The sequence below is a fragment of the Theileria parva genome, chromosome 1, assembly GCF_000165365.1.
Source record: "Theileria parva strain Muguga chromosome 1, complete sequence, whole genome shotgun sequence".
Taxonomy (NCBI): domain Eukaryota; phylum Apicomplexa; class Aconoidasida; order Piroplasmida; family Theileriidae; genus Theileria; species Theileria parva.
The window spans coordinates 238,651-263,723 of record NC_007344.1 but is presented as its reverse complement, the minus strand read 5'-3'; the positions used below and the strand labels follow the sequence as shown (position 1 = coordinate 263,723).

General features: G+C 35.2%; 8 protein-coding genes and 2 non-coding genes across 10 annotated transcripts; 6 read left to right on the top strand and 4 right to left on the bottom strand.

Moving 5' to 3' along the window:
- Positions 1–248: 248 nt before the first annotated feature.
- On the bottom strand, positions 249–3,343 carry ADA2A (Transcriptional adapter ADA2a). The gene is made up of 5 exons (XM_760562.2): positions 2,818–3,343; positions 2,067–2,305; positions 1,938–2,005; positions 1,598–1,765; positions 249–1,477 (listed from the first exon to the last, which is right to left on the bottom strand). Exons 1-5 carry the CDS (start codon positions 2,988–2,990, stop codon positions 272–274), a joined length of 1,854 nt encoding a protein of 617 aa, XP_765655.1. The 5' UTR covers positions 2,991–3,343; the 3' UTR covers positions 249–271.
- UBA2 (ThiF family protein) lies at positions 3,300–5,886 on the top strand (the record flags this gene model as incomplete). Its single annotated transcript, XM_061304923.1, has 3 exons — positions 3,300–3,978; positions 4,507–5,309; positions 5,476–5,886. Exons 1-3 carry the CDS (start codon positions 3,606–3,608, stop codon positions 5,884–5,886), a joined length of 1,587 nt encoding a protein of 528 aa, XP_061161500.1. The 5' UTR covers positions 3,300–3,605.
- A 784-nt stretch (positions 5,887–6,670) lies between these two features.
- On the bottom strand, positions 6,671–9,958 carry rpoA (RNA polymerase Rpb3/RpoA insert domain protein). The gene is made up of 10 exons (XM_061304922.1): positions 9,351–9,958; positions 9,201–9,316; positions 8,856–9,108; positions 8,549–8,748; positions 8,024–8,237; positions 7,780–7,942; positions 7,503–7,681; positions 7,185–7,378; positions 6,843–7,028; positions 6,671–6,814 (listed from the first exon to the last, which is right to left on the bottom strand). Exons 1-10 carry the CDS (start codon positions 9,820–9,822, stop codon positions 6,686–6,688), a joined length of 2,106 nt encoding a protein of 701 aa, XP_061161499.1. The 5' UTR covers positions 9,823–9,958; the 3' UTR covers positions 6,671–6,685.
- On the top strand, positions 9,870–12,621 carry TYW1 (S-adenosyl-L-methionine-dependent tRNA 4-demethylwyosine synthase). Its single transcript, XM_760559.2, has 9 exons — positions 9,870–10,861; positions 10,926–11,294; positions 11,352–11,454; positions 11,485–11,600; positions 11,631–11,771; positions 11,800–11,909; positions 12,286–12,343; positions 12,374–12,477; positions 12,508–12,621. The coding sequence occupies exons 1-9, from the start codon at positions 10,001–10,003 to the stop codon at positions 12,545–12,547; spliced, it is 1,902 nt and encodes a 633-aa protein (XP_765652.1). The 5' UTR covers positions 9,870–10,000; the 3' UTR covers positions 12,548–12,621.
- Positions 12,616–12,687, top strand: TpMuguga_01g01241. Its single transcript has one exon. It is a non-coding gene; the product is annotated as a tRNA-Asp (tRNA).
- A 516-nt stretch (positions 12,688–13,203) lies between these two features.
- TpMuguga_01g01240 lies at positions 13,204–13,275 on the top strand. The gene has a single exon. It is a non-coding gene; the product is annotated as a tRNA-Asp (tRNA).
- Positions 13,222–15,013, top strand: TpMuguga_01g00124 (uncharacterized protein). The gene is made up of 5 exons (XM_760558.2): positions 13,222–13,529; positions 13,674–13,729; positions 13,758–14,004; positions 14,034–14,185; positions 14,262–15,013. The coding sequence occupies exons 3-5, from the start codon at positions 13,773–13,775 to the stop codon at positions 14,913–14,915; spliced, it is 1,038 nt and encodes a 345-aa protein (XP_765651.1). The 5' UTR covers positions 13,222–13,529; positions 13,674–13,729; positions 13,758–13,772; the 3' UTR covers positions 14,916–15,013.
- A 25-nt stretch (positions 15,014–15,038) lies between these two features.
- smc6 (RecF/RecN/SMC N terminal domain protein) lies at positions 15,039–19,825 on the bottom strand. The gene is made up of 24 exons (XM_061305176.1): positions 19,618–19,825; positions 19,431–19,547; positions 19,274–19,394; positions 19,080–19,166; positions 18,941–19,049; positions 18,779–18,886; positions 18,331–18,749; positions 18,216–18,291; positions 18,125–18,172; positions 17,922–18,032; positions 17,785–17,892; positions 17,668–17,743; positions 17,487–17,608; positions 16,690–17,319; positions 16,419–16,613; positions 16,164–16,298; positions 15,982–16,134; positions 15,744–15,896; positions 15,636–15,712; positions 15,529–15,598; positions 15,440–15,499; positions 15,260–15,330; positions 15,128–15,219; positions 15,039–15,099 (listed from the first exon to the last, which is right to left on the bottom strand). Exons 1-24 carry the CDS (start codon positions 19,697–19,699, stop codon positions 15,053–15,055), a joined length of 3,267 nt encoding a protein of 1,088 aa, XP_061161932.1. The 5' UTR covers positions 19,700–19,825; the 3' UTR covers positions 15,039–15,052.
- LACS7 (AMP-binding enzyme family protein) lies at positions 19,806–22,862 on the bottom strand. Its single transcript, XM_061304921.1, has 10 exons — positions 22,710–22,862; positions 22,605–22,680; positions 22,459–22,573; positions 22,195–22,429; positions 21,985–22,166; positions 21,623–21,770; positions 21,453–21,586; positions 21,214–21,423; positions 20,262–20,933; positions 19,806–20,056 (listed from the first exon to the last, which is right to left on the bottom strand). Exons 1-10 carry the CDS (start codon positions 22,774–22,776, stop codon positions 19,856–19,858), a joined length of 2,040 nt encoding a protein of 679 aa, XP_061161498.1. The 5' UTR covers positions 22,777–22,862; the 3' UTR covers positions 19,806–19,855.
- A 305-nt stretch (positions 22,863–23,167) lies between these two features.
- Positions 23,168–24,992, top strand: alg7 (Glycosyl transferase family 4 protein). Its single transcript, XM_061304920.1, has 12 exons — positions 23,168–23,607; positions 23,636–23,766; positions 23,796–23,846; positions 23,876–23,936; positions 23,967–24,125; positions 24,154–24,221; positions 24,261–24,305; positions 24,337–24,450; positions 24,501–24,602; positions 24,632–24,672; positions 24,738–24,804; positions 24,834–24,992. Exons 1-12 carry the CDS (start codon positions 23,379–23,381, stop codon positions 24,942–24,944), a joined length of 1,179 nt encoding a protein of 392 aa, XP_061161497.1. The 5' UTR covers positions 23,168–23,378; the 3' UTR covers positions 24,945–24,992.
- Positions 24,993–25,073: the final 81 nt, after the last annotated feature.

Here is a 25,073-nt window from a genome sequence, read left to right as displayed (position 1 = left end):
CTCTTAAATTTACTATATAAACTCTTAAATTTACTATCTAAACTCTTAAATTTACTATATAAACTCTTAAATTTACTATCTAAACTCTTAAATTTACTATATAAACTCTTAAATTTACTATCTAAACTCTTAAATTTACTATCTAAACTCTTAAATTTACTATCTAAACTCTTAAATTTATTATCTAAACTCTTAAATTTATTATCTAAACTCTTAAATTTCATATTTAAACTCTTAAATTTCATGTGTAAAATGTTTGAGAGATTAAATGTTAGATGAATCTCCGTTGTGAGAGTCTTCGTTTGGCTGGGAATTGTTCGATTTTGGGTTTCTGGAGGTTCTTTTGTACCTTGACGCGTTCATGATAGAACCTTGTGAGGTAAAACAACGACTGCGCATGAAGTTGCATGTTCGACTGCTGTGCATTGTGTCGTACGGAGCCAAACTTGAAATTGTCAAATTTCATGTCTGAGAGGTCAATTTCCTTCTTCTCGGGGTCCAGAATCACTCGGATGTTAGAGTTGTCGGGAACGTCAGACGGGTGTGGGAACCGCTTAATGTCTGGCGTAGGTTCGTTATTTTCAATGTTAAAATCTTCAAAGTGTAAGTCCCAGACGTGGGTGATTGGCCGCTCATAGTTGAAATCAGTGTCAGTTTGCGCATTGGAAACTGAGTTGAGAATATCGTCCAGGTGAGATTTGGTGATGTAAAACTCGTTGCAGAACTTCTCGTTTATCTCGTTCATGTACTCAGAGAGCTCGTCCTTGTGAACTACGCCGTCTCTCAGGATCTTAGCAGAGAGGCTTGGAACGCGGCTAAAGTGATTTAAATGCTTAGGAGCAGCGGTCTTTGCGCTGTTCTTCAGCGGGTCAAACTCCTGAATATCCTTCAAGGTCCGGAGTCCCAGCGATTTCCACTGCTGCACAATCTCAAGCCTCTTTTCAAGCTCAATTTTGGCTATTAAAAGCTTTGTTAAGCTGATGTGGTCTTCTTCAGAGTGGAACCTGATGAGCGGCGACAGTCGCCAGTAAAGCATCTTCTCAAGCTCAGTCATGTTCGCCATGGCACTTTCCCTAGTCATGAAATCGTTCCAAAACCGGTGCATCAACACCCGCTTGCGATAAATACGTTCGTCCAGAAACGCATTGTAAATGTCAATCAGCTGGATCTTGAACTGGATCTCCGGCGGCGAGTCCCAGGGCTCAAACTCCACGTCCTTAAGAATTAACTCAGCGTCTGGGTGATACTCGTTCTCAAGGTCATCTCTGTAAATATTGTACCCGGTAAAGTTCTGGAAAAACTTGACCTTAGCCGGGTCAGAATGCAGCAGATTAACCGCCGGAGGGATAAACGTCGAGTGAGACCCAGACTCCTCAGAAGACACAATACTCTCAGAATCCGGATTCTCAAACCTTCTGTGACTCTTTGCCACCTCGTCGTAATACTTATAAACAGATTCCCTCGTCTTCACACATTTCTACACATTACACAATGCACAACATAGTATATAACTAAGTGTATAATGTATAACTAAGTGTATAATGTATAACTAAGTGTATAATTAAGTGTATAGGGATAAATAAGGTTAACTAAACACTGGAATAATGGAATAAAGTTGAATATGAGATACGATGGGAGTTCTGAGGTTTTTAACATTTGGGTGTGGTGACGTGCCGGATGAGATGTACACGTCGTAATAGTGATTTTCACATTCACCTGGCGTCTTCTGCTTCGAATTCACCTTGTTCACCATCTCAGCCACTTGCTAAGAAATTTTCACAATTATTTAACTCATTAAACTATGTAAATATGTAAATAAGACACGTTAGTGTGTAAATGTATAAGTGTGTAAATAGTGTAAAAATGTGTAAAAATGTGTAAATGTATAAAAGTGTGTAAGAATGGGTAATAGTGTGTAATAATGTGTAGAATGGTACTTTCCAATTACCAAAACCGTATTTGCCAATCCCTTCTAATAGTATCAACTCTTCATCTGCCGTCCAGCCTGACAAATTATACAACTCAGAAATTGTGTAAAATATATACACGGGGTGAGTAAAAAATACCTTCGGAGAAGAGTTCAAATGAGTTTGGTCCGATGGGAACGTAATTATGTGTTAGGTTGTGAGGTTCAGTGCATTTGTGATTACAGGCGCAAGAGATACACAGATCGTAATCTAAGCATTCAGCGCATCTGATCCTGCAACCGCCAACTGACAACGACTGGTTACAGTAATTACAGTAAAAATCCACTGAAACTAATGTCGGATCAAAGTCAATAACAGATATCGAGTCACTTCTCAGACTAAAAAATACTCAACAGAGTAATAATAACAATAATTAAGGAGTAAAATGAGAGTAATTTAGAGTAAATTAAGGGTAAAAATAACTATTTTAAGCCTTAAATAGGAGTAAAATAACAGCTAAAAATGACTAAAAATAGATTAATTCGGCCAAAATAATGACTAAAATAAGGCCTAAATAAGCTTAAAATAAGGCCTAAATAAAGCTAAATAAGGTTAAAATATGCTAAAATAACTCTAAAATAAACCTAAGTTAGAGGTAAAATTAGACTATTTTAAAGCTTAAATAGGAATAATTAAGAGTAAAATAAGGCCAAAATAAAGGTAATTAAGGCCTAAAATAACACATAAATAGCTAAAAAATGCCTAAAATAAGGCCAAATAGTCTTAAAATAAGGCCAAAATAAGCTAAATTACAGCTAAAATAAGACCAAAATAAAGCTATTTTAGGACTAAAATAACACTAAAATAAGCCTAGATAAGGCCAAAATAAAGCCTATTAGGGGTAAAATACGTGGAATTGTGGTTATCCTTGGCGGAATGGTTTGAGAAGCTTTTAGCTTCTGCGTGGTTGGCGGTGTCTGAATTTTTATGCCTGGTTCGTGTCTTGGAGAAACGATCTGAAGAGGAAATAGCGTCAGAGGAGTTGAGAGAATGCGCCACTGAGGACTTAGTGTGATCAACCATTTTTTAATCAGAGCTCGGAATATAAATTTATCTTTGAAATTATTCTTATTTTCATTTTAAAAAAAAGAAATATTTGATTTGGCGTTCATCATCGGAGATTTCCAAAGATAATCTACAGAAGTTAAATTTAATCGAAATTTGAGTTAAAAACCAGCAGAAAAAAAGGATTAAGAAACATTAATTTATTTACTTTACAATTGTACATTAAAAAATATATTAAAAGCTAAAAAATGTAAGATTTTTTAAAAAATGCGCCTCTACATCACCACAAGCCTTAATGAAATCTAAGTATTCATAAACACATTCCAATTTTACCCTAACCCAAGACAATTATTTTATCTTTACTCTTGAGCATTTTACTAATGGAATTAATTTGTCATTTACTTTTCTGACCTCAGATATTAAATCTTTCATATCTCCTTATGATTATTTGTACTTTATAATCTTCATCATGTTCAATAAGCCGTAATATCTCTTTTATACAACAGAATTCACTTTTAACGTAGATTCGCCAAGTAACATAGAATTATAAATAGAGAATTATACACAGGAAATAATACACAGGAAATAATAAATAGAATAATAAATAGAGTGAGAATAAAAGGGGATAATGAGATGTTGAGTGAGTATTATGAATATTTGAGTGATGTGTCTGTGTTATTGGTGGGAGCCGGTGGTATAGGTTGCGAGTTGATAAAAACGCTGCTATTGACTGGTGTGAAGAAGTTGACAATTGTTGACATGGACACAGTTGACGTGTCCAACTTGAATCGGCAGTTTCTGTACCTTCCAGAACATGTGAACAAGTACAAGGCTGAAGTCGCCCGCATTCGGGCACTGGAACTTAACCCTAAAACAGAGGTGAAATCACTAGTCTGCGACGTTAACTCTTGGGAACCCAGTGATCTAACCCCGTTCGACGTCGTACTCAACGCTCTAGACAATATCAAAGCCAGATCACACATCAACTACTGCTGCATACAGTCACGTAACAACTTACTACACTATTTACTATACCATACTATACTATTTACTATATCTTTACTATATACCCTAGAGGGAGCTACTTTACTATACTTTTAACTATAGCTAATACTATATAACTCTTAACTATACCCCTAGAGGGAGCTACTTTACTATACTATTAATTATATACCCCTAGAGGGAGCTAATTAGATATACCCCTAGAGGGAGCTAATTAGATATACCCCTAGAGGGAGCTAATAATATAAGGGTAGAGGGAGAGGGAGCTAATTAACTATATAACTATAATAACTAATACTATATACCCCTAGAGGGAGCTAAATTAACTAATACCCCTAGAGGGAGCTAATTAACTATATATCCATAACTATGTACCCCTAGAGGGAGCTAATTAACTATATACTTATACTATACATAAGACTCCTAACTACTGTAATATACTGTACTATTACACGTGTATTACTAGAATATCTATACTATTACTATACTATTACTATACTATTACTATACTATTACTATTAACATATTATAGGAGTCCCGTTGATAGAATCGGGGAGTACGGGATACAATGGTCAGGTGTATCCTATAGTGAAGGATATGACAAAATGTTACGAGTGTGATCCTTTGCCAAAGACGAGTTCAATTCCGGTGTGTTCAATTCGTCAGATTCCTGAGAAGCCAACACATTGTATAGCGTGGGCTAGAATGCTATACCAGCTCCTGTTTGGCACACCGGACAATAATAACTTGTTAACAGACCTGTCAGTTCCGACATTACCTGACTTGAGTAACCTAGACGACAAAGCCGTAGTTGACTATTTGAATAAGATCTTTGACTTTCTGTTCAATTCCGAGGTTAAATCTTTACAGAAAATGGAAGAGGTTTGGGCTAATCGGGACCCGCCAAAACCCATCAAACACCAATTCACACTCAAACGTAAGGCCAGTCAAATTGATAAAAATTCGGAATACGATTTAAATTCTGAAGATACCAGGGGTAGGAACAAGTTTGTGGTGTTGGGGATGGAAGAGTTACTTGACCAGTTTTCCACCAGCGTTGAGGCAATATTAAATAACCCTGAAACGTTAGGATCACTTGTATTCTCAAAAAATGACCAAGTTTGTATGGATTTTGTCTCCTCTGCGGCTAACTTGAGGATGATCAACTTTGGCATTAAGCCGCTGAGCACTTGGGATGTACAGTCAATTGCAGGGGCAATTGTACCCGCAATCGCCGCCACCAACGCCATAGTCGCGTCATTTCAAGTCGTACAACTCCTACACCTTCTCAAATTCCTCAAATCAAACAACACCCTAGACTCCCATTGCAAAAAGGTATCTCATATATAACAATGTGTAATGTGTAGAATGTGTAAACGTGTCTTATTTAGTGTGTAAAAAAAGACACGTTAGTGTGTAAATAGTGTAAAAATGTGTAATGTGTATAGTGTGTAAATAGTGTAAAAATGTGTAATGTGTATAGTGTGTAAATAGTGTGTAGGTTTGGATAAAATCGAGTGTGATGGGGTCAAACCCGTTGGTTAGGGGTAAGTTATCGCAGCCTGAATTGTTAGAACCGCCAAACCCAAAGTGTACAACATGTCAGCAGAAGTCCTATAAAGTTAAAATAAAGTCCCTAGATCTAACGTTACATGAATTTGTTAAGTCAGTGTTATCGGAGTCCATGGGACTTGAAATGGTCAGTGTTGATTTTAACCTCAGTAACATTTACGACGGAGAGGAGTTTGAGGATGATCCTGAGTACGCAGAGTCTGTAAAGAAGAACAGTCTGGCCTTTTACGGCCTTGCAAATAATTCCATTCTCACAGTCACTGATTTGAACGGAGACTCACAATTCGAACTTGTTCTCAAACTTGACAATACATTAAAATCTAATTTTTTAGTTCTCTAATACCATTCTATTATACCATACCATATTATACATATATATAGTATATAATATATAGTATATAGTATATAGTATAGTATTAGGTGTCTGGGTTTAGTAGGGGTTTACGGGTAGTAAATCAGGTGTATATTAAGTAGTTTATAATACTATTTACAGGGTTTTAATATACTACTTACAGTGTTTATTAACAGTATTAATAGTATTGAGAAGTGTTAAGTAGTAGTTACTGATCCCTAGTATATACACACTACTATACTATTACTACTATACATATACAATATATACTATAGTATATAATATATAGTATATTAAGTACTATATAGTATAGTTGTATATAGTATATTAAGTACTATATAGTATAGTTATATATAGTAATTATAGTAGTAGGTGTATATAACATAGTATAATGACTTTATTATACATTATTTAAGCTTATTACAACAGTATTAATGAGTATTAAGTGTTATGTACTACTGTAATAAGTGTTATCTTACTGTATACTAATACTATGTATTATACTCCTACTACTATACATATACATTATAGTATAGTATTTATAGTATAGTATTTATAGTATAGTATATATAGTATAGTATATATGGTATAGTACTATAGTAAGGGTATATACAACTTAATAATTATGAATACTGTTGTAATAAGGTTAATTAAGAGATAATAGAGACATTTAGGCCTATAAACCCTAATAGTGTTAAGATCCTGGACACCCTAATACCTAGAATATGTAATACACTGTAGTATGTATAATATACTATGTGTATATATGGTATGATAGTATATGATTTTATGAAGATGATTTATGTTCGGTTAGAAAGTTTTTAATGATTTTGGCAGATTCAATTGATAAGTTTGGGAAATGCGATAGTTCCTCCACTGAGTAATCCATTAAATCAGCCATCACATTGAATCCAGACTAAACAATAATAATCATGAGTAAATACCATTCTGAGTGAGGAAATGATGTCAGAATTAACTGGTAAAAGATCAATATCTTTATTTTCAAAGGTGTCCTCTACGGGTTTGGGTATAAACTTCTCAAAGTTCTTGGCGTTTATCTCAGACTTTTCGTTGTACTCCTCAGCCTGAAGCTCTTCCGCCAACCACTGCAAACTGTCCAATTCAGGACTCTACACATTAATTTACACAGTCAAATTAGTTAACAGTATAATTGTTACAGTTAAGTAGCTCCCTTTAGGGGTATATAAGATAGCTCCCTCTAGGGGTATATAAGATAGCTCCCTCTAGGGGTATATAGTTGTATATGGTTAATAGATGAATAATACGTGTGGTCCTGAATTGGGAAGTGAGAAGTTCGCTTGTGGTATTTTGGTATGATCCCCTGGGTTTACATATTGACAATCTTCTTGTCTCAGGTTAGGTATGGCATCAGTCTCATGCAGAGGAACTACCGGTGGACCACCCATCAGCTCCTGTCTATGCTTCATAGAACCATACTTATCAATCTTTTCCCATATATCTGTAATATTCATATTATTAAATATTATTAAATATTATTAACTATTATTAACTATTATTAACTATTATTAACTATTATTAACTATTATTAACTATTATTAACTATTATTAACTATTGTAGAAACCTTTGAGTTGTTCGTCTTCGTGTTCGAAGTCGACATCGTGTGAAACTTGGCGTTTAAACTCGGTAAGCCATGCGATAACCTCAGATAATCCGAACTCTAACACGTGTTTCGGAGTAGTTGACACGTCCGTCCAAATTTCAACCACCAACTGGTCCATAGGATCAGGACACGTATACGTTCTAAATTATTCCATTCATTCCACTTAGTTAATCTTATTAATCTATTCTAATTAATTCTATTAATCTATTTAATCTGTTAATAGTGTTGATGGAGATACAGTGAGCACCATCGTTGTCCCATGAGTTTATGTACGGCAAGTCGTATCATTCTGCACCCGCCAAAGACACAACTGGTGGGATAAAACCCTTCCTCCTTAACTTCTTTTATGTCTCGTCGCTTGTGACATAATGAATTTGCTCCCTCCTCAAGTCTATACAATCCTACACATATTTTAGCGTATTACACATATTTTAGCGTATTACACAGTTGATAGTGAATTATACAATAGTTAGTATTCATACCTTTGGAATCGGCCATCCAGAAGCCTCGTCCCCATTCGATTTTAATTTCAAGATCGAGTTCAGCGCCTTCTTCTAGCTTAGTGATGTAACACTCAGGATTACAAAGCTTAACAAATGAGGGCCATTCTAATGCACCGGCACATAACATTGCCGGACCCTTAATCACCGTTCTCACCCTAGCCTCCTTTCCATACTCCAACGTCTGTAACGAAACCTATACACAGTTTATTACTAATATATAAGTTAGGGTAATTGTGTAAAATACTGAAATTAGTGTGTAAAATACTGAAATTAGTGTGTAAATATGTAAATAAGACACGTGAATGTGTAAATAAGACACGTTAGTGTGTAACTATGTGTAAAAATGTGTAAGAGTGTGTAAAATTATACTATAAATTGTGTAAAAATCTGTAAAAATGTGTAAGTGTGTAAATGTGTAAATGTGTAAATGTGTAAGTGTGTAAATGTGTAAATGTGTAAATGTGTAAAATGTGTGTAAATAGTGTAAAAATGTGTGTAGGATACCATTTTAAGGTTGAGTGCGATGTTAAGAAGGTCATCGGCGACGCCGTTAACAGTAGTGTCCTTGTTCATATTATGTATTTTAACAGCGACGACGGCGTGGCCTGGGCACCGGGACTGAGTCATAACCTTCAAAAGTGAACCTATGGTCCAACCCATCGTCACCGGGTACGGACCCATGTAAAACTTCTGATACAACCTTCCTACAATCATATTAACTATAGTAACTTAACTATAGTAACTTAACTATAGTAACTTAACTGTAGTAACTTAATTATAGTAGTGAGATAATGGGTATGAGAGTGTGTACCTGTATCGGGTATCCTGATGAGATCGGATGCTTCTTTGACTTTGGTTGGTGTATCGTGGTTTGCGTTGATCCATCCTTCGAATAGCCGTGCGTCGTCGTAGAATAGACCGCACCGGTCCTTTTCCATAGTGTAAGTGGGCTGGAACAAAAGCGGGTTAAACAAAGGGTTATTCCCACCATGCTCATGCACAGGAATATTACCCATGTCCTTATAATACTCATACAATATAGGATACGATAACACGTTACTCTCCTACAAATTCATAACGGAATTGAGTTATATAATTGTGTAATAGAATTGAGTAATAGAATGGAATAGAATAAGTTTAGATGCGTAGACAATACGATTCCTCGCATGAATCCCCAGTATTTGAGAGGTTTTCTGAGAGCGTAGGGCTCGGTGATTTTAAGGTTTTTTTCCATTCCCGGGAGTACCCTAGGGCCAATGTCAGGCCATTCCCCTGTAAAATTTGTTAATAACATAATTGATATAACCTTTGGAGATGATGTGCCAGTTCCTCCAGGTGTTTGTGTTGCCATCAATGAGGCCTTTTTTTTTAAGATTTTCAAGTTCTTCGGGTGTTAATTTGGACTCCACGGGACTTAAAACCGCAGGGTGTAACTCGGCATTCTCAGGATTCAGCGCCGTTAACACAGTGAACGTTCTGACTCCAAACTTCACATTTTTTACACCCCTTAATATGTCAAATTTATCTATTTTTACACTGGAAATATTGTTGAAAGTGGGAATATTTTGAAAATTGGAAATAGTGTGAGAATTAGAAATAGTTTGAAAATTAGAAATACTGTGAGAATTGGCAATAGTGTGTGAATTGGTAATGTATAAATAAGGTAAAAATTGTGAATCTGGTTTGAACCTTCTGATAAAATTTTTATTGCGATAAGTCGCGTTTGACTTGAAAATATATAAAACAATAATAAAATTAAATATTAAGACATTTTGCATTAGAATTTTACATGCTAATTTAAAACACAATTGGGGCCAAAATACCACGTAAATCAACAAATTCCACAAATTATCATATTCTACATATTATCACATTATTTTATAGTAAAATTATTCTACAATAAAATTATATTATGATAAAAAAATTTCATGATAAAATTGTGATAAAAAAATTGTGATGATTCCTGGGAGGGAGCGGATTACGATAATTTTTTCGGACGAGAACGGGTGTGATAGTCAAAAATTGGCCTCGGAAATAGCCCTGGAGTATTTAAACGTTAAACGCACTCCCAAATGCATATCTTTAAACTCGTTACTGAATTTTGGTAACCGAACGACTGAGGATTCCGCTGATTTTTCAGCTTCCGACGGTTCCTTTTCAGAGTTTGCCAATGTCTTAAACGGAAATTCTCACTCTGACGAGGGGAATGTAATTATTTTCATTTTTGAAAGTCATAGTTCGGGAATAACTAAACTTGAAAATGCACTCAACGACTGGCTGTCCGATTTCAGAGTCGACAAATCCATTTTCCTCAACCTCAACTTCATCTTCGTTATTCAACATTCTCATCCCCCTGACACTCAACAAAGTGTAGATAATGAACATAATGAAAGAGTTGGGAACGAGGATGTTGATGGACTGAGGGAATTGTTGTCGAATTTGGGCTCGAGAATGCTTTTTCGGAGGAATTTTTACCTCAAAAGCGGCGACGTTGGACAGATTCTATCACTAATCGATCTCATTTCTGAGGCCACCTCACACACCGCATATCCCAATAACCACACAGATCCACACACTAATCTTCATACCCCTCATATCTCTCATAGTACAAATATCTCTCATAGTACAGATAACTCAGATAGTACAGAAGGTACAGATGAGACAGAGGGTACAGAGGATATAGAAGTTGACATAGAGAGCTTGGGTAAATTGGGTGGTATGACGACAGTAACCCAGCGTAATCAGTTAATAAAGCAAGGATACAAACTCATCGGTGACCACAGCGCCGTAAAGCTCTGTAGGTGGACCAAGTCAAGGGTATTTCCTACACAATTTACCATATAATATATAATATATAATAAATATAATAAATATAATATAGGTAAGAGGGCATGGGGGTTGTTATAAGCACACGTTCTATGGGATAAGTTCGAGCCAGTGTATGGAGATGACACCGAGTCTAGCATGCGCTAACAAGTGTGTGTTCTGCTGGAGACATCACACGAATCCGGTGGGAACCAGGTGGAAGTGGGACCAGGACGACCCCAAGTTCATAGTCTCCGAATCCATCACAGCACACCTAAAACTGATAAAAGAGTTAAGAGGAATCTTTGACACTAAGCAGAAAAGGTTTAATGAAGCACTTAGAATAAGACATTGCGCTCTTTCTCTAGTTGGAGAACCCATCATGTACCCACAAATCAATCAACTCATCAACGAACTACACAATCACCAAATCTCCTCTTTTCTCGTAATTCTCTACAGAGTTATATTAATTATATTAATTATAATTGTAATACTATGACAGGTGACAAACGCGCAATTCCCTGAGGAGATGGAGGCGTTGGTTCCGGTTACGCAATTGTACGTTTCAATTGACGCGTCCGATAGGGCAAGCCTTAGGAATATAGGTACCGCATAATAATGTGTAAGAAATTTAGACCGGCCGCTGTTTAGAGACTTTTGGGACCGGTTTCTAAGGTGTATTGAGTTGCTGAAATATCGCAGAGAACGCACAGTTTTCAGACTCACACTCGTCAGGAACTTCAATATGACCGTAACCATCTATTATAATTATTATATATAGGAGCAAAAGAATGAGATTGAGGGATACTCCAATTTGATAAGGCTGGGTGAGCCTGATTTTGTGGAGGTAAAGGCTGTGACATTTTGCGGAAATGTGGAGGGAAACGCCATAACAATGAAAAACGTGCCCTGGCATGACGAGGTAGGGCTAGTGTAGCTGAATTGTTCAGGTTATTGAGTACTGCAAGGCACTGGTCAGCACCGACGAACATGTGAAGAAGAACTACAGCCTAGTCTGCGAACACAGACATACCTGCTGCGCACTAATCGCTAAAAATGAGTATTTTTCCCTACACACATTATTACTATATACTTACTATATACCCCGAGAGGGAGCTATCTTATATACCCCAAGAGGGAGCTATCTTATATACCCCTAGAGGGAGCTATCTTAACTATATACTTAGATATATACCCCGAGAGGGAGCTACATAATTAGTACCCCTAGAGGGAGCTACTTAACTATATACCCCGAGAGGGAGCTATCTTACTGTATACCTATAGTATTTAACTATATACCCCGAGAGGGAGCTAATTAACTATATAACTATATAAGGGAGAGGGAGCTATCTTATATACCCCGAGAGGGAGCTATCTTATATACCCCGAGAGGGAGCTACTTAACTATATACCTATAATACATTATAATATATTAGTTATTGTGTGAATGGAAAGTGGCTGACGTGGATTAATTATGATAAATTTAATGAACTGGTAAGTTTAAAACTCTGTTAATAATCACAGGTCACGAGTGGAGTTGAATTTTCAGGGTTGGATTACTCTTGTGAGACTCCTGACTGGGCACTTTTCGGATCACCTGAACAAGGATTTGACCCTGAAGATACTAGGTATACCATTATTAATATTATATTATGTAGGATATACACCAAAGGGAGACATAAATTAAACTCAGTTTGAATTGTACATTAGTTTAATCTCACTTTTGTTTATGAATAGTTAATAGTTAATTCGTTGTGAGAGATTAGTCCGGGGTAGTACAGAGGTGAGTATCCCCGCCTGTCACGCGGGTGACCGGGGTTCGATTCCCCGCCCTGGAGCTTTTTTAATTTTTAAAATATTAATTTAATATTTGTAAATAAAATTAAAATTAAAGGAAATTTTAATTATTCTTACCAAGAATCACAAATGTTAAGAATTCCAATAAACTTGACTAAACACATCAGAAATGTAAGAATTCAACATAAATTTTAATGTTTCCATTAAATATTCTTTAATATTTTTATCTTTTCCATCTTTTTTCCCGGATAGTACAGGCTTATACATTCATATTGAATGGGTTCCAGAACCTGATATTCCATACTCTATCCTATAAATCTCTCAATTCTAACTAATTTGATTAGTATTTTATGTAGTTAATAGTTATATACCGTAAAAATTATTCATAATTGAATTTTTTCAACTGTTATGTTTATATTGGTATGAAAATTTTTTTGAATAAATAGTATAAAACAGTGATAAATCTTATAAATTGTTTTTGAATCAAATTAGTACTGATTTTGTCATTTATATGTTCAGTGTGGATCATTTAAATATGAATTATGTATTAGAATTGATCCGGGGTAGTACAGAGGTGAGTATCCCCGCCTGTCACGCGGGTGACCGGGGTTCGATTCCCCGCCCTGGAGCTTTTTTAATTTTGCCAATTAAAGTCTACAGCATTAACGATCACCGGTGCGTCACGCTAAATTAATATTTTATGGAATAAAATTGTTAATTTTACTATTAAGTAATGGAATAATTAAAGTAATTTCATAGTTCATGTGTAAGGTTTAACATTTTGCTTTAAATGAAGAAAACTCCTGTTTATCGCATTTAAACTTAATATTTTGCATTTAAAATGGAATCTAATTATAAATTTAGTGTATAAATTGAGTTTAAGGTACTCAAATGCTAGCCAGTTACGCATTAAAATTTAATAGCTAGCTATGTCTTGATATAAGTAAAAGTAATTAGATAAGTAAAAGTAATTAGATATAAGTAAAAGTAATTTGATAAAAGTAAAAGTAATATTTTAAAATGGTAGGTGAAGAAACTGATTACAAAAACGACTTCTTTAATTACACAGTAACGGATTTACTGGTAAGTTAAGTTAGATAATTGTGTGTAGAGTGACCCGAGTTACATGGAACTCTTAAACCAGGGATATCCCCGTAAAGAAAGTGTTTACATTTCATCAAAGGATTTTGACAGTGACCAGAAATTCAAATGTTTGAGAAACGGCTTGAGGGAGATTGTAGATATCATAGAAACCAACGAAGACTACAAGTACCCGTGCCTAGCAGAGGCCTGTAGCCTTTTTCAGAATTTCCTAATAACTCTAACAAAGTTAAAGGATAAATTACTCCCTGACAGATGTAACTTTTGCGCTTAATATTGACTTTAGCTGGGTTTTTCTCGAGCAAGTGGGTGGACATTGCAATTGAGTTTCAACTCACCTGCGAATACGTCTTTCTAAGCTACGTCAAGGAGGAATACTTACTGTCCTTCCTCCCACTAGTTCCCAACCAACTTGAATACACCTCCGCCAAACTCAGGGTAAATCAACCCAGTTACTCATTACATTCTAAGTTTACCTTCATTATTAGTGATAAAAAGTTAATAATGAATTTAGAGCATACACCAGATGACGCAGTTTGAGTTTGAGGAGTTTAGGAACTTGTTTACGCTTATTGCCATGGGATTCATTGGGAAGTTGAAGCTGCTGACGTTCTGCCTGAGTTTAACAATCATTAGCTCTGAAAAGCTGGGAATTGACTTGTCTGACGCCGAAAACTTTCGTGATAATTTAACTGGATCCACGTCTGCTTCAAGCACTGGTAGGTCATTTACTGATTTTGCGTACTCGAGCACGCCCTGTGAGGGGTTCTACTCTGACAAGTATGCAAACTACGAGTTCAAGACTGAGCAGGAGGAAAACAGAAACCAAATGCTTAATGAAATGATCATGAATGTTTACAACGACCCTGTCTACGCTTCTAATTGCTGTTATCCCTGCGGAGACTGCTTTGAGTCTACTCTAGTGCCTGGTTCTGAGTTACTTAGGGTTAAGTTAGAAATGAACTCAGGCACCGACGTATCAGGGCTAGAGAATGCAATGTACGGTCAAAACGATGATTTGATGAATTTGTCCGTTTACCAGACCAGAAATCCTGACTTTGATCGGACTCAAATGGAAGACATGGGCAGCAGTTGCAGTCAGGCAGACAGTTCCGTACCCATCAAGGAACCAAAAAAACGCGTAAGACCCAGGAAAACAATTTCTTAATTGTACACAGAAACTCTTAAGTATACTCAGTAAACTCTTAAGTGTACACAGTAAACTCTTAAGTATACTCAGTAAACTCTTAAGTGTACACAGGAAACAGTTTGTTAATTTTCTATATGTATAATACATTTTAAAGATTAAGTTTTAGAGACATTGAATAGTTTTGTAATGTGCGGATGTGACTCTGTATGATGTATTTGAGTAAATAATACCTGAGACGTGTCTTGCAAATTCCATATGCGGTGTTAGGAGGAAGAATTGGCGATCTCTGTTATCATTTGCAAAGGCCACAATCGCATTCACACTAAAGTAAATTTGTCAACTAAGTTTAGATGTGTAGTTACTTTTTAATCCTGGTGCTTTCATCCATGTAGACATCAATTTCGTCGAACATGTGCAGTGGTGAGTAGGAGAGCTGAATAATTGTGAATTAGTGTGAATATTTGTGAATAAGTGTGAATATTTGTGAATAAGTGTGAATATTTGTGAATTAGTGTGAATATTTGTGAAATTCTGAATCATACCGATGCGAGGCTGTGTATCATTGAGAGTTGAATTGATGACTGTTCACCGCCACTTAAGGTCTGAGGAGCATTAGTTTAAGCTAATTTACCTTCAAATCTCTAGCTACGTGTGCTTTCTCATAAGATTGCTGCTTATTATGTATATGAACATCCAGAGTCCTACACATAATTTAATCCCTTGCTATACACTTGAAACCTGTTGAGGTCATTGAAGATTAAATTCCCGTCGTATCCGCAGACAGAGTCAAGTGTACTTTTAAACACAGCTTTAGCCTAAGATTTTGTTAAACTCTAAAATAAATACCAATCGCTCCATTCTTAGTCTGTACTCGTCAAACAACTTTAACCTGCTGGCATAGTTTGTCTTGTGCCTTGAGTAGTTATTTTGAGTTTCCAACAACTTTGACATCTTGTCATTCAAAGACTCCTCCGCCTCAGAATACTTTACCCTCAAAGTCTAATCTCCACATTAACTCAATTAACACAATTAACCCAATTAACTCAATTAACTTAATAACTTTATTGAGTAGATTGAAAGTTACCTCGAGATAGTTTTCTATACCGGTTGAGGAGTTAACAATTGAGGATAGAATCTCCCGGCTGGTATTCATAATCCTAAGGTACTCTTGTGATTTCTTGGGTGGTAATTCCCCTGAGTAGTCTATTCCAGACTCTCTCAAATCACTCTCGCATTTCTAATAATATTAGTTGAAATTTTACGAACCTTGAGTTGCTTTTCAGCCTCGTTCATACTATTCAGACAATCGTTCAGCACATTATTGTAGTTTATACTCTCCCGCAAAAACTGCTTGATCTCATTCTTACAGTTGTTTATCGACGTTTGCGTCTTATTCGATTCCTACAAATATTCTCACAGTTAAATATTTTTAGTCAAATATTTTTAGTTAAATATTGTTAAAGTTATTTTTTTACACTTAAAATATTGTTGGACAATTTTTATAGTTTGAGTATTTGGTACCATTCTTTTGTTTGATATGTTTTCGAGAATGGACTCGAGAGAGGTGTTGAGTGTCCTCATATTCTCCTCGTGAGACATTTTATCCTTAAAAACAACGTCAAGTTTGTCTTCAAATTCGGTCATCTGCTTCTTAAGTGAGTCCAACTGTTCAGCGTACTTAGTTCTCAAATTCGCCACCTCGTCAACCCCCTCATTCTAACATTCAATTAACTCAACTCATTTAACTCATTAATTAACTTAATTAGTTGATTAATTATTGTAAGACAATTACATTGTTTAAAAGTTGGTTAATTTCGATTTGTGAGTTTAAGTCTGCTTCAAGTTTAGTTTTTTCAGTTATGAGTTCTGTTTTCCTATTGTTAATGGAGTTGATTTTATTATTAGTAGAGATGATTTTCCGTTTATTCGACATCAGTTTAGTGTGAAGTTCCTTGGAATATCGTTTAATGGTAGTTTCTCTAGCTTTAAGATCTGACATTCTTTGTTTGAGGTCATATAGAGTATCCGCGTCTTGACATGAGTACCTAACGAAGCGGTAGTGGAACGGATTCTTATCATAAGCTGGAGTGAGAAACAGTGCTCCGTTAACTCTTTTTCCAAAATCAACGTTATTAATACTGTATGCAGCTGTGATTTTCATTTTTTCGTCCTTTAACACTGATAACATTTCTGTTTCATCTTTACAAATTGCCGTTTTTGAAATGTTAAAGGAGTCGATCATGATGCTGAGGAGCACTTTCGGGATCTCATTTACGTCCAGAAAATTTAAAATTACAGAGTTAAATCCTACCTCACTCACCTCCCTCTGGGCCTTTTCTATCGAGTCCGTCTCTCTTGTAAACAAGTTCGTCTTTGTTATGTATATACTGTTACTATCACACCCACTATCAACCAGGATTTTCTATACCCATTCATAATTTCATAGTATAACCAATAGTTAAAATTGTTCATTAACAAATAATTGATTAGTAAATTGTTAAGTAAATGTTTAGATAAAATTGTTCATTAGTAAATAATTGATTAGCAAATGGTTGGATAAAATAGTTGGAAAAAAGGTTGATTTTGAACCTGTAGTGCGATTCGATCTTGTTCTGTGTGAACTACCCAGTTGAAAAGAAATTTTTTCAAATGTCTTTCAACTATTGGTAAGACTTTCCACGGCACTGACTGGACAACTCTCAAATATTCTCCTACACAAAGTAAACATTTGAGATATAATTTCACTATATACTTAAGGGAAGAAAGATACCTACTGGGCCTATGGGTTCATATCTGAATAAGCTTGACGATTTCATCTTCTGTATAGTTTCCCGAACATGCTCAGGCTAACAATATTTTCAAATCAGTGTTATAGATAAGAACGTACATTGTACTTGTATAGCATGAATCTTGAGGTCAAAAATGTGTTTGTATCGTTGGATTTGACAGTCTCATAGTCACGTCTCAGTTCCTCCAAATCCGCGTCGATTTGTTTCTAAATTGATTAATGGAGTGATAAATTACCATTTGTGAGTCAATTTCATTGTTAGCCTCCTCATACGATGTTAATTCCGACATCAGCGACTGGTGATCCTCCTCCAACCTTTCATATTCGTCACTCATAAATTGCAACTCCTATCACATAAATATATAATATATAATAATTAATATTGTATATAGTTAATATTGTATATATGATTAAAAGTGTTGGTGATATTGGTTTGCACCTTTTTGAGTTGTTCAAGTTCGGTTTTGGAATTAGTGTCAGCTTTGTCCTAAAAATGTATAGAAATTTAGGGGTGGATTAACTAATTATACATCAGTTTTGAGCTTTTTAATGTCATTTTCAACTTGAGTTATGTTAGACTCCAGTGATATCATCGACGACTTCATCCTAACACATTAGTTAACACCAAACTATGAGTGAAATTACTCTTTAATTGAGTCTTCACAGATGGAAACGGAGTCTGAGGCGGTTCTGATTTTATCCTTGAGTTCCATGGAGCTGGTTGTAAGATTATTAATTTCAGTTTTAAGCTGACTTAGTTGTGTATTCAACTCTGAAATTAACTCTTCCTTTTCCTTAATCTGTTCAGTTGGGTTGTTATGTTTCTGTTTCTCATATTTCGTCTTGGCAGTCTCGTAATCTTCCACCGACTCTCTATACAAGGCTAATTTGTACGACTCTTTTGCTGATTTCCACTCGTTTAATTTTTCTTCAAAAGACTCAATTTGCTTCGAAAGCTGTTCCAGCTTCTGCTTATCAGGCTCCAGGACCTTTTTCCTTATCCTCAACTCAGCCTTACAGTCCTCTAAGTTCTTTTTCTCAGAGTTAATCTTCTCTTCCATTTTCTAATCAATTATTTCACTAATTTACTCACGTCTAGTCCAGCGCATGAGCTGTAGTATTTGTAAAAACTGTGAGAACTTGACTGGAAAAAGAACGATTTACACATCTCCTGGTCCATGTACGTTGTAGGATTATTTATCTACAACATTTTACAAGTAATTTACGGATGTTAACTATAATAGTAATTAAGTACGTTAATTTTAATCTGTCTTAGGTATTGATTTAGTGTTTTACGATCAACTGGTGATTTCTTAATCAGTGAACTGGCCAGATAATACGTGGACCCGTTCTTGTAAATTGTTCTAAACAGAGATTTAACACTTTTAACCAACCTTGATAGGATAATAACATCGCCGTAAACCTCTGGCTCATAACTATTTGGACCACTGTTCGATATGTACAGCTCAATCTTAGCACAACTACACACATTATTACACATATTATTACACATAACATTGGATATATTACTACACATATTGGATATAAAATTGGATATAAAACTGGATATAAATTGGTTAGAGGAAACTTGGGTCCGTTTTTGAGGTGATAATCTTTGATGTAGCGATTTAGGTTGGTATCACGGCCAACGGAGTGGCCTGTAGCTCCAAAGCACAGTGCTATGGCCTGCACAATGGCGCTTTTCCCCTCTAAACAGGGTTAAATTTTATTATTTTATGACTTACGCCCGTTTCTTCCGAAAATTAAGTTAAGATACGGCGAGCAGCTGAAGGTCAGATGTGCATGGTTCAGAAAGTTGAACAGTGTGACTTTGATGATTTTTCCAGACGTATTTTCGAATTCTGACATGAAAAATTATTTAATCAAGTTTTTGTTGATATTTGTCTGATGGATATCTGGGAATTTTCTTACCTGGCGGAATGGATCGTCCTGGTTGGATTCCCGGCTCGCTTGGATTTAGCCTTCTTCTCTTAGGTGTAGAATTCAGATGCATTTGTTTAATATTACATTACAAAAATGGATAAATATTTTACAAAAATTATAAAGTGAGGAATACAATTATAAAGTGAGGAATGCAATTATAAAGTGAGGAATACAAATGTGATGTAACAGATTAGAGATCTTTGGAATTAAAGTTAATTTTAGACTATCATTTTGTGTTTGAATTTCTGAGTGAGGCGTACATTTGCGTGATTTCATTTTCGAATTTCTGTCTCAAGAAGTTTCTCTTGAGCTTGAAGGTCACGGTCAACAGATTATTCTCCACCGAAAAAAGCTCATCGTGGATGTAAATCTCCTTTACCCTGTTATACCCCTTCACATTCGAACTCGTCATCACACTCTCCAACTCCTATCAATACAATTGTAAATACTATAGTAATAGTATATAAATAGTATATAAATAGTATGTAAATAGTATATAAATAGTATGTAAATAGTATGTAAATAGTATGTAAATAGTATGTAAATAGTATATAAATAGTATATAAATAGTATATAAATAGTATATAAATAGTATAATAAATGGTAAAATAGTAAATTTGTGTGAAAAGTACGTTGAATAAAAACTGTTTGAGTAGTGGGTCTTTGGCGAGTTGTGTTAAATTTGCTTTGGTGAGTCCGTGAGTTTTTTTCCAGCTTTGGAGAGCTTCTTCGTCTGGGACAATTATTGCCACTGGGTAGTTCTCGTCTGAGTTTCCAACAACGTAGGACTGTGCGATGTAAATGCAGGAGTTGAGTGCGGATTCCACGAACTCAGGAGCTACGTACTCGCCCTGGGAAAGCTTAAACACCTGTTTGATACGGTCAATCACCTTAACGCTGCCGTTGTCCATGAGTTCAACGACGTCTCCCGTGTATAGCCAGCCGTCTCTAAATACCTCCTTGGTCATCTCCTCCATCTTGAAATAGCCCATTGACACATTTGTACCCTTCATAACAAGTTCGCCTCGGATCGGTTTTTTATCCACAAAGTAGTTTAGTTCCGGGATTGACCTTATTCTGAACTGGAACCCTGGTGACGGGCCTCCCAAATTCAGTGGGTTCCTGTCATGAATATTCTGTACAAAAGCTCCTGCACAGCATTCTGTAAGACCATAGCCCCAAAACAGAGGCTTTCCAATCATTGCTCGAACTCTGTCAATTACCATCTCACTCAAACACGATGAACCAACAAACAACCACTTCAAATTCCCACCCATCAACTTATTAACCTTGTCGAATATCAACTAAACACAATTAAGTATATAATAAATTTAGTATATACTGCGGTTGATAAAAATGTGTAAGAATGTGTAAAAATGTGTAAACTATAAAAATGTGTAAGAATGTGTAAAAATGTGTAAACTATAAAAATGTGTAAGAATGTGTAAAAATGTGTAAACTATAAAAATGTGTAAGAATGTGTAAAAATGTGTAAACTATAAAAATGTGTAAGAATGTGTAAAAATGTGTAAACTATAAAAATGTGTAAGAATGTGTAAAAATGGGTAAATAGGGAAAAAATACTTTATCGTAGAATTTGTGTGTGTAGACTCCGTTGTTTCTGATTCGGTTGATTTTAGATTCGAGTCCTCGTGAGAACAGGTGTCGTGCGAGTGCGGATTTAGTTTGGACTCCAGAGAGGATCTTGTCGTGTATTCTCTGAAAAAGTCGCGGAACGCTGATGAACAGGGTTGGTTTGAGTGTTTGGAGATCGTCCATTATGAGTTTAACGTCCTACAAATTTGTTAAACGTATTGGGATACCCCTGAGTAAATCCCGATTTTGCCTCCGAGATAGAAAACTGCATTAACAAAGTCCTTTTCGAACATGTGGGCCATTGGCAGGTAGCTGAGGTGACAACTGAAGTGCTGCTCGTCCATGCCCATGGGTCTGCACACTAAATTAATTATAAGCACTGGGAATAGTAACTCACCTCCCTCGATAGTCACCAGCACAGTGTCGATGAAATTCTTATGAGTGATCATGACACCCTTAGGGGATCCCGTCGTTCCAGACGTATAAGAAATTATATTAAGCGAGTCAGGATCACCCGGAGTTGGATCCAACTCAGTATCCATACCCTAATCATCATTTACAAAGTTGTATACGGAGTAAACATGTAAATAGTGTGTAAGAGTGTGTAAATGAGTAAATAGTGTGTAGAGTGTGTAGAGTGTGTAAAATGTGTAAAGTGTGTAAATAGTGTGTAAAATAGTGTAAAGTGTGTAAATAGTGTGTAAAATAGTGTAAAATACTATAAATAGTGTGTAAAGTGTGTAACGGGGTAAGAAATACCTTTTGTAGAAAATCAGACCAGAGCATGAACTTGAGGTTGTAAGGGTTATTTACAAGTTTTTCGCTAACTGAGGATGAGTTGACGAGTACCAAATTCCTCAGAGGTAATTTAGTTTTTGAGAGGGAAAGCACTTCAAAAAGCTTTTCCGCGTTTTCCTCAGTACAAAATAGCAATTCAAGTCCTAACCAGATTATTCCAGATAAAATTACCTGTGTTGGTTAATACGAATAGAATAGATTCAGTTCCTAGAGTAGTGTAGATTGGAACGAGTGTGTAGCCGTAACCGTAGCATGCTTGTTCTAGGAGAAGCCACTCTTCACAGCTTGGGAGAAATAACCCAACTAATTTACAAGTTCCTTGGAAAGAACTTTGAGATATTCTTTGCTCCTTCACTAGGTTATGATGAACGAGGGAACTGCCCACGGCCTTGGTGGTTTTGAAGAACTGAAGAATTTTGTTAAACCGAAACTTACTTCTGAGTAAGTGTTAAACTCGAAATCGCCTAATTTTCCGTCAGGGAGCCGTTTTCTTTTCCCGACGCATTCAGCGTCGGGGTTTCTCCTTAAACCAGCTTGAAAAAGATCCCAACTGATCCAAATTAACGAATAAATTCACTTACGATGTCTTGAAATCACCAAAGTCTGATGCACCTAGAATTTTTTCGTGCTTAGGGTGTCTGTAAACGGGACTAAAGCCTACAAAAATGTCACAAATTGACAAAAACCTTCTTCCTCAGTGCCAGGAATCGGAACGGAGTAGAAGCCAGGCGAGTCCGCCTCATTTTTAACCATAGTTGAAGTTCAGTTATTTTCAATTAAATAAATAATAAAGTAATAGGCTATAAGGAAATCGATTAAATCACGTGTCAAACCCCACTACCAAATTTTAATTATTTATCCATAAATAACACCAACATCACACTTAACTTTTCTCATCAATTTTCACTCAAAAATCAACTGGATTTTTAGTATAAACTTCTTATACTTACTCCATAATCCTGATTTTTAACCAAATTTTCAACTTACACATTTTTTTAATTTTTGAATTTTTTCCCCTAAATTCACTCAGATATTCTTTTGATTTAATATTTCCTTAAATTTGAATGAATTCTGTAATTTTTACAAAATTATGGAAAATCTATTATTACATATTACACATAAATGTTGTTTTCAAGATTCCACCCAGTTAATTTATTTTTAATTATTTTCACGTATTATAATTTACACAAAACTCGTGGCTATAATTATTTTTATTAATTTTACATCTTTGTAACAAGATTCATGATATTTTGCCTTGTTTTATCAAGTTTAAAATAATATCTGAGCGTATGTGTGATATTATTAATAATTTTAACTAAGTAAATATTGGTGTGTTTGGTATTGATGTTTTATTGATGATACCTAAATTGAGGAGAAGTTTATCCTCAGTTTGTGAGCCTTCCATAAACTTTTTTTCCTTATTTCCTATAATTTTTAGCTTTTCTTCCCTTGTTTCAACCTATTCACTAAAGAACCTTTCTTATATTTTTTATTATTTTGTTTATTTTCAGCTATTTGTTGTAGTATTGGCATTTTTGACCTATTTTGGTACTTTTTTTCTAATAAAACTGTTGAAACTCAGAGGTATCTTCTTTACACACCTATTGTTTAGGACTAGTTAGTAATAATCTTAACAATGAAACTGATGAAAAGGTTCCCGAGCCAGGAGCGTTGGTTGGCTGTGTTTTATACATTTTATCGATGATTTTTGTTCAATTATTACTCGGAGATAAATGTGGAAAAGTATTTCATAAACTTAATTTACTGTGTAGTACTTTAAGGTTAACCCTGGACTTGCGTCTATAGTATTAATGACTCTACTGGTACTTAATATAGAATTTATAATTATCAGGGACTAATAGATGACGTGTTATTACTTAACTGGTTTAGTAAAATTGCAGGCCCCGTTTTAGGTATGAAATAGATAAATAAATCCGTTGTAGCATCTTTGCCACTGTGTTTGGCTTACTGTGGAACTAAAATTGGCATTTTAGAATATTTACCAAAACCAATTAACAGTGGGTCATATGTTAAACTGCTGAGTTGTTTTTATATCGCAATTCTAACAGTGTTTTGCGCTAATTCTATAAATATATACGCCGGTAATTTATTCATATTACTTGTGTACAGGGATTAATGGGCTGGAACTTGGCCAATCTCTTGTCATGTCACTTTTCATTCTGATTTCAAATTCACTGGTAAATACAATTATTAATAGTTGTTAGGATATATATAAGAGTTCTGGTGTAAAATATGGAGAATTTGGAATGAATTTGGAGAAGGTTAGACTAAACGGTAAATAAAATGATTCAGAAAATTTATGTACTATACCTCACAATGCCTTTTATCGCGATAAATATAGCATTGATTTGTTTCAACTGGTACCCGGCCAAGTTATTTGTAGGGAATGTTTACACACTATTCTCGGTAAGAAATTATATAAATATTGTAAATTTCACTGTAAAGTAATTGGTTAGGGAACGTTTTTCTCTGTCGTATTAATAATGAGTAACATGTGTGAAATGGCGCCATTTATCTTTCTGCCTCAACTAATTAACTTTTTACTATCAATTCCACAGGTAATAAATTAATGATTAATTGTTGTTAGCTGTTAGGTTTCATACCGTGTCCAAGGCATAGAGTTCCAAGGTACTGTCTAACACATTTTAATAAATTTTTCAAAAAACTGTGTAAATGGGTTAAATCTGAGTTAGATTTAATGGAAGGACGAAAAAACTGGAGAATTCAAAGAATTTAACATTACTTAATTTGTTTTTATTGGTATGTTCTAATAGTAGTTTAATGTGTAGGTTTTCGGCCCTATGGAGGAGGAAAAGTTGTCTTTGTTTCTGATTGCATTTCAGATATTTTGCGGAGTTTTGGGCCTAATTGTAAAATACGGAATAATTAAACTAGTTTAATGTGAATGCTTTTTACACCATAACAATTATTGTGTAAGATAAAACCCGTTTTTATGGTTAAATTATATGTATTTGAGATGTAAATTAATAAAAATTTTAACTCTTGTTATTTTACTGAGATGTGTAGAT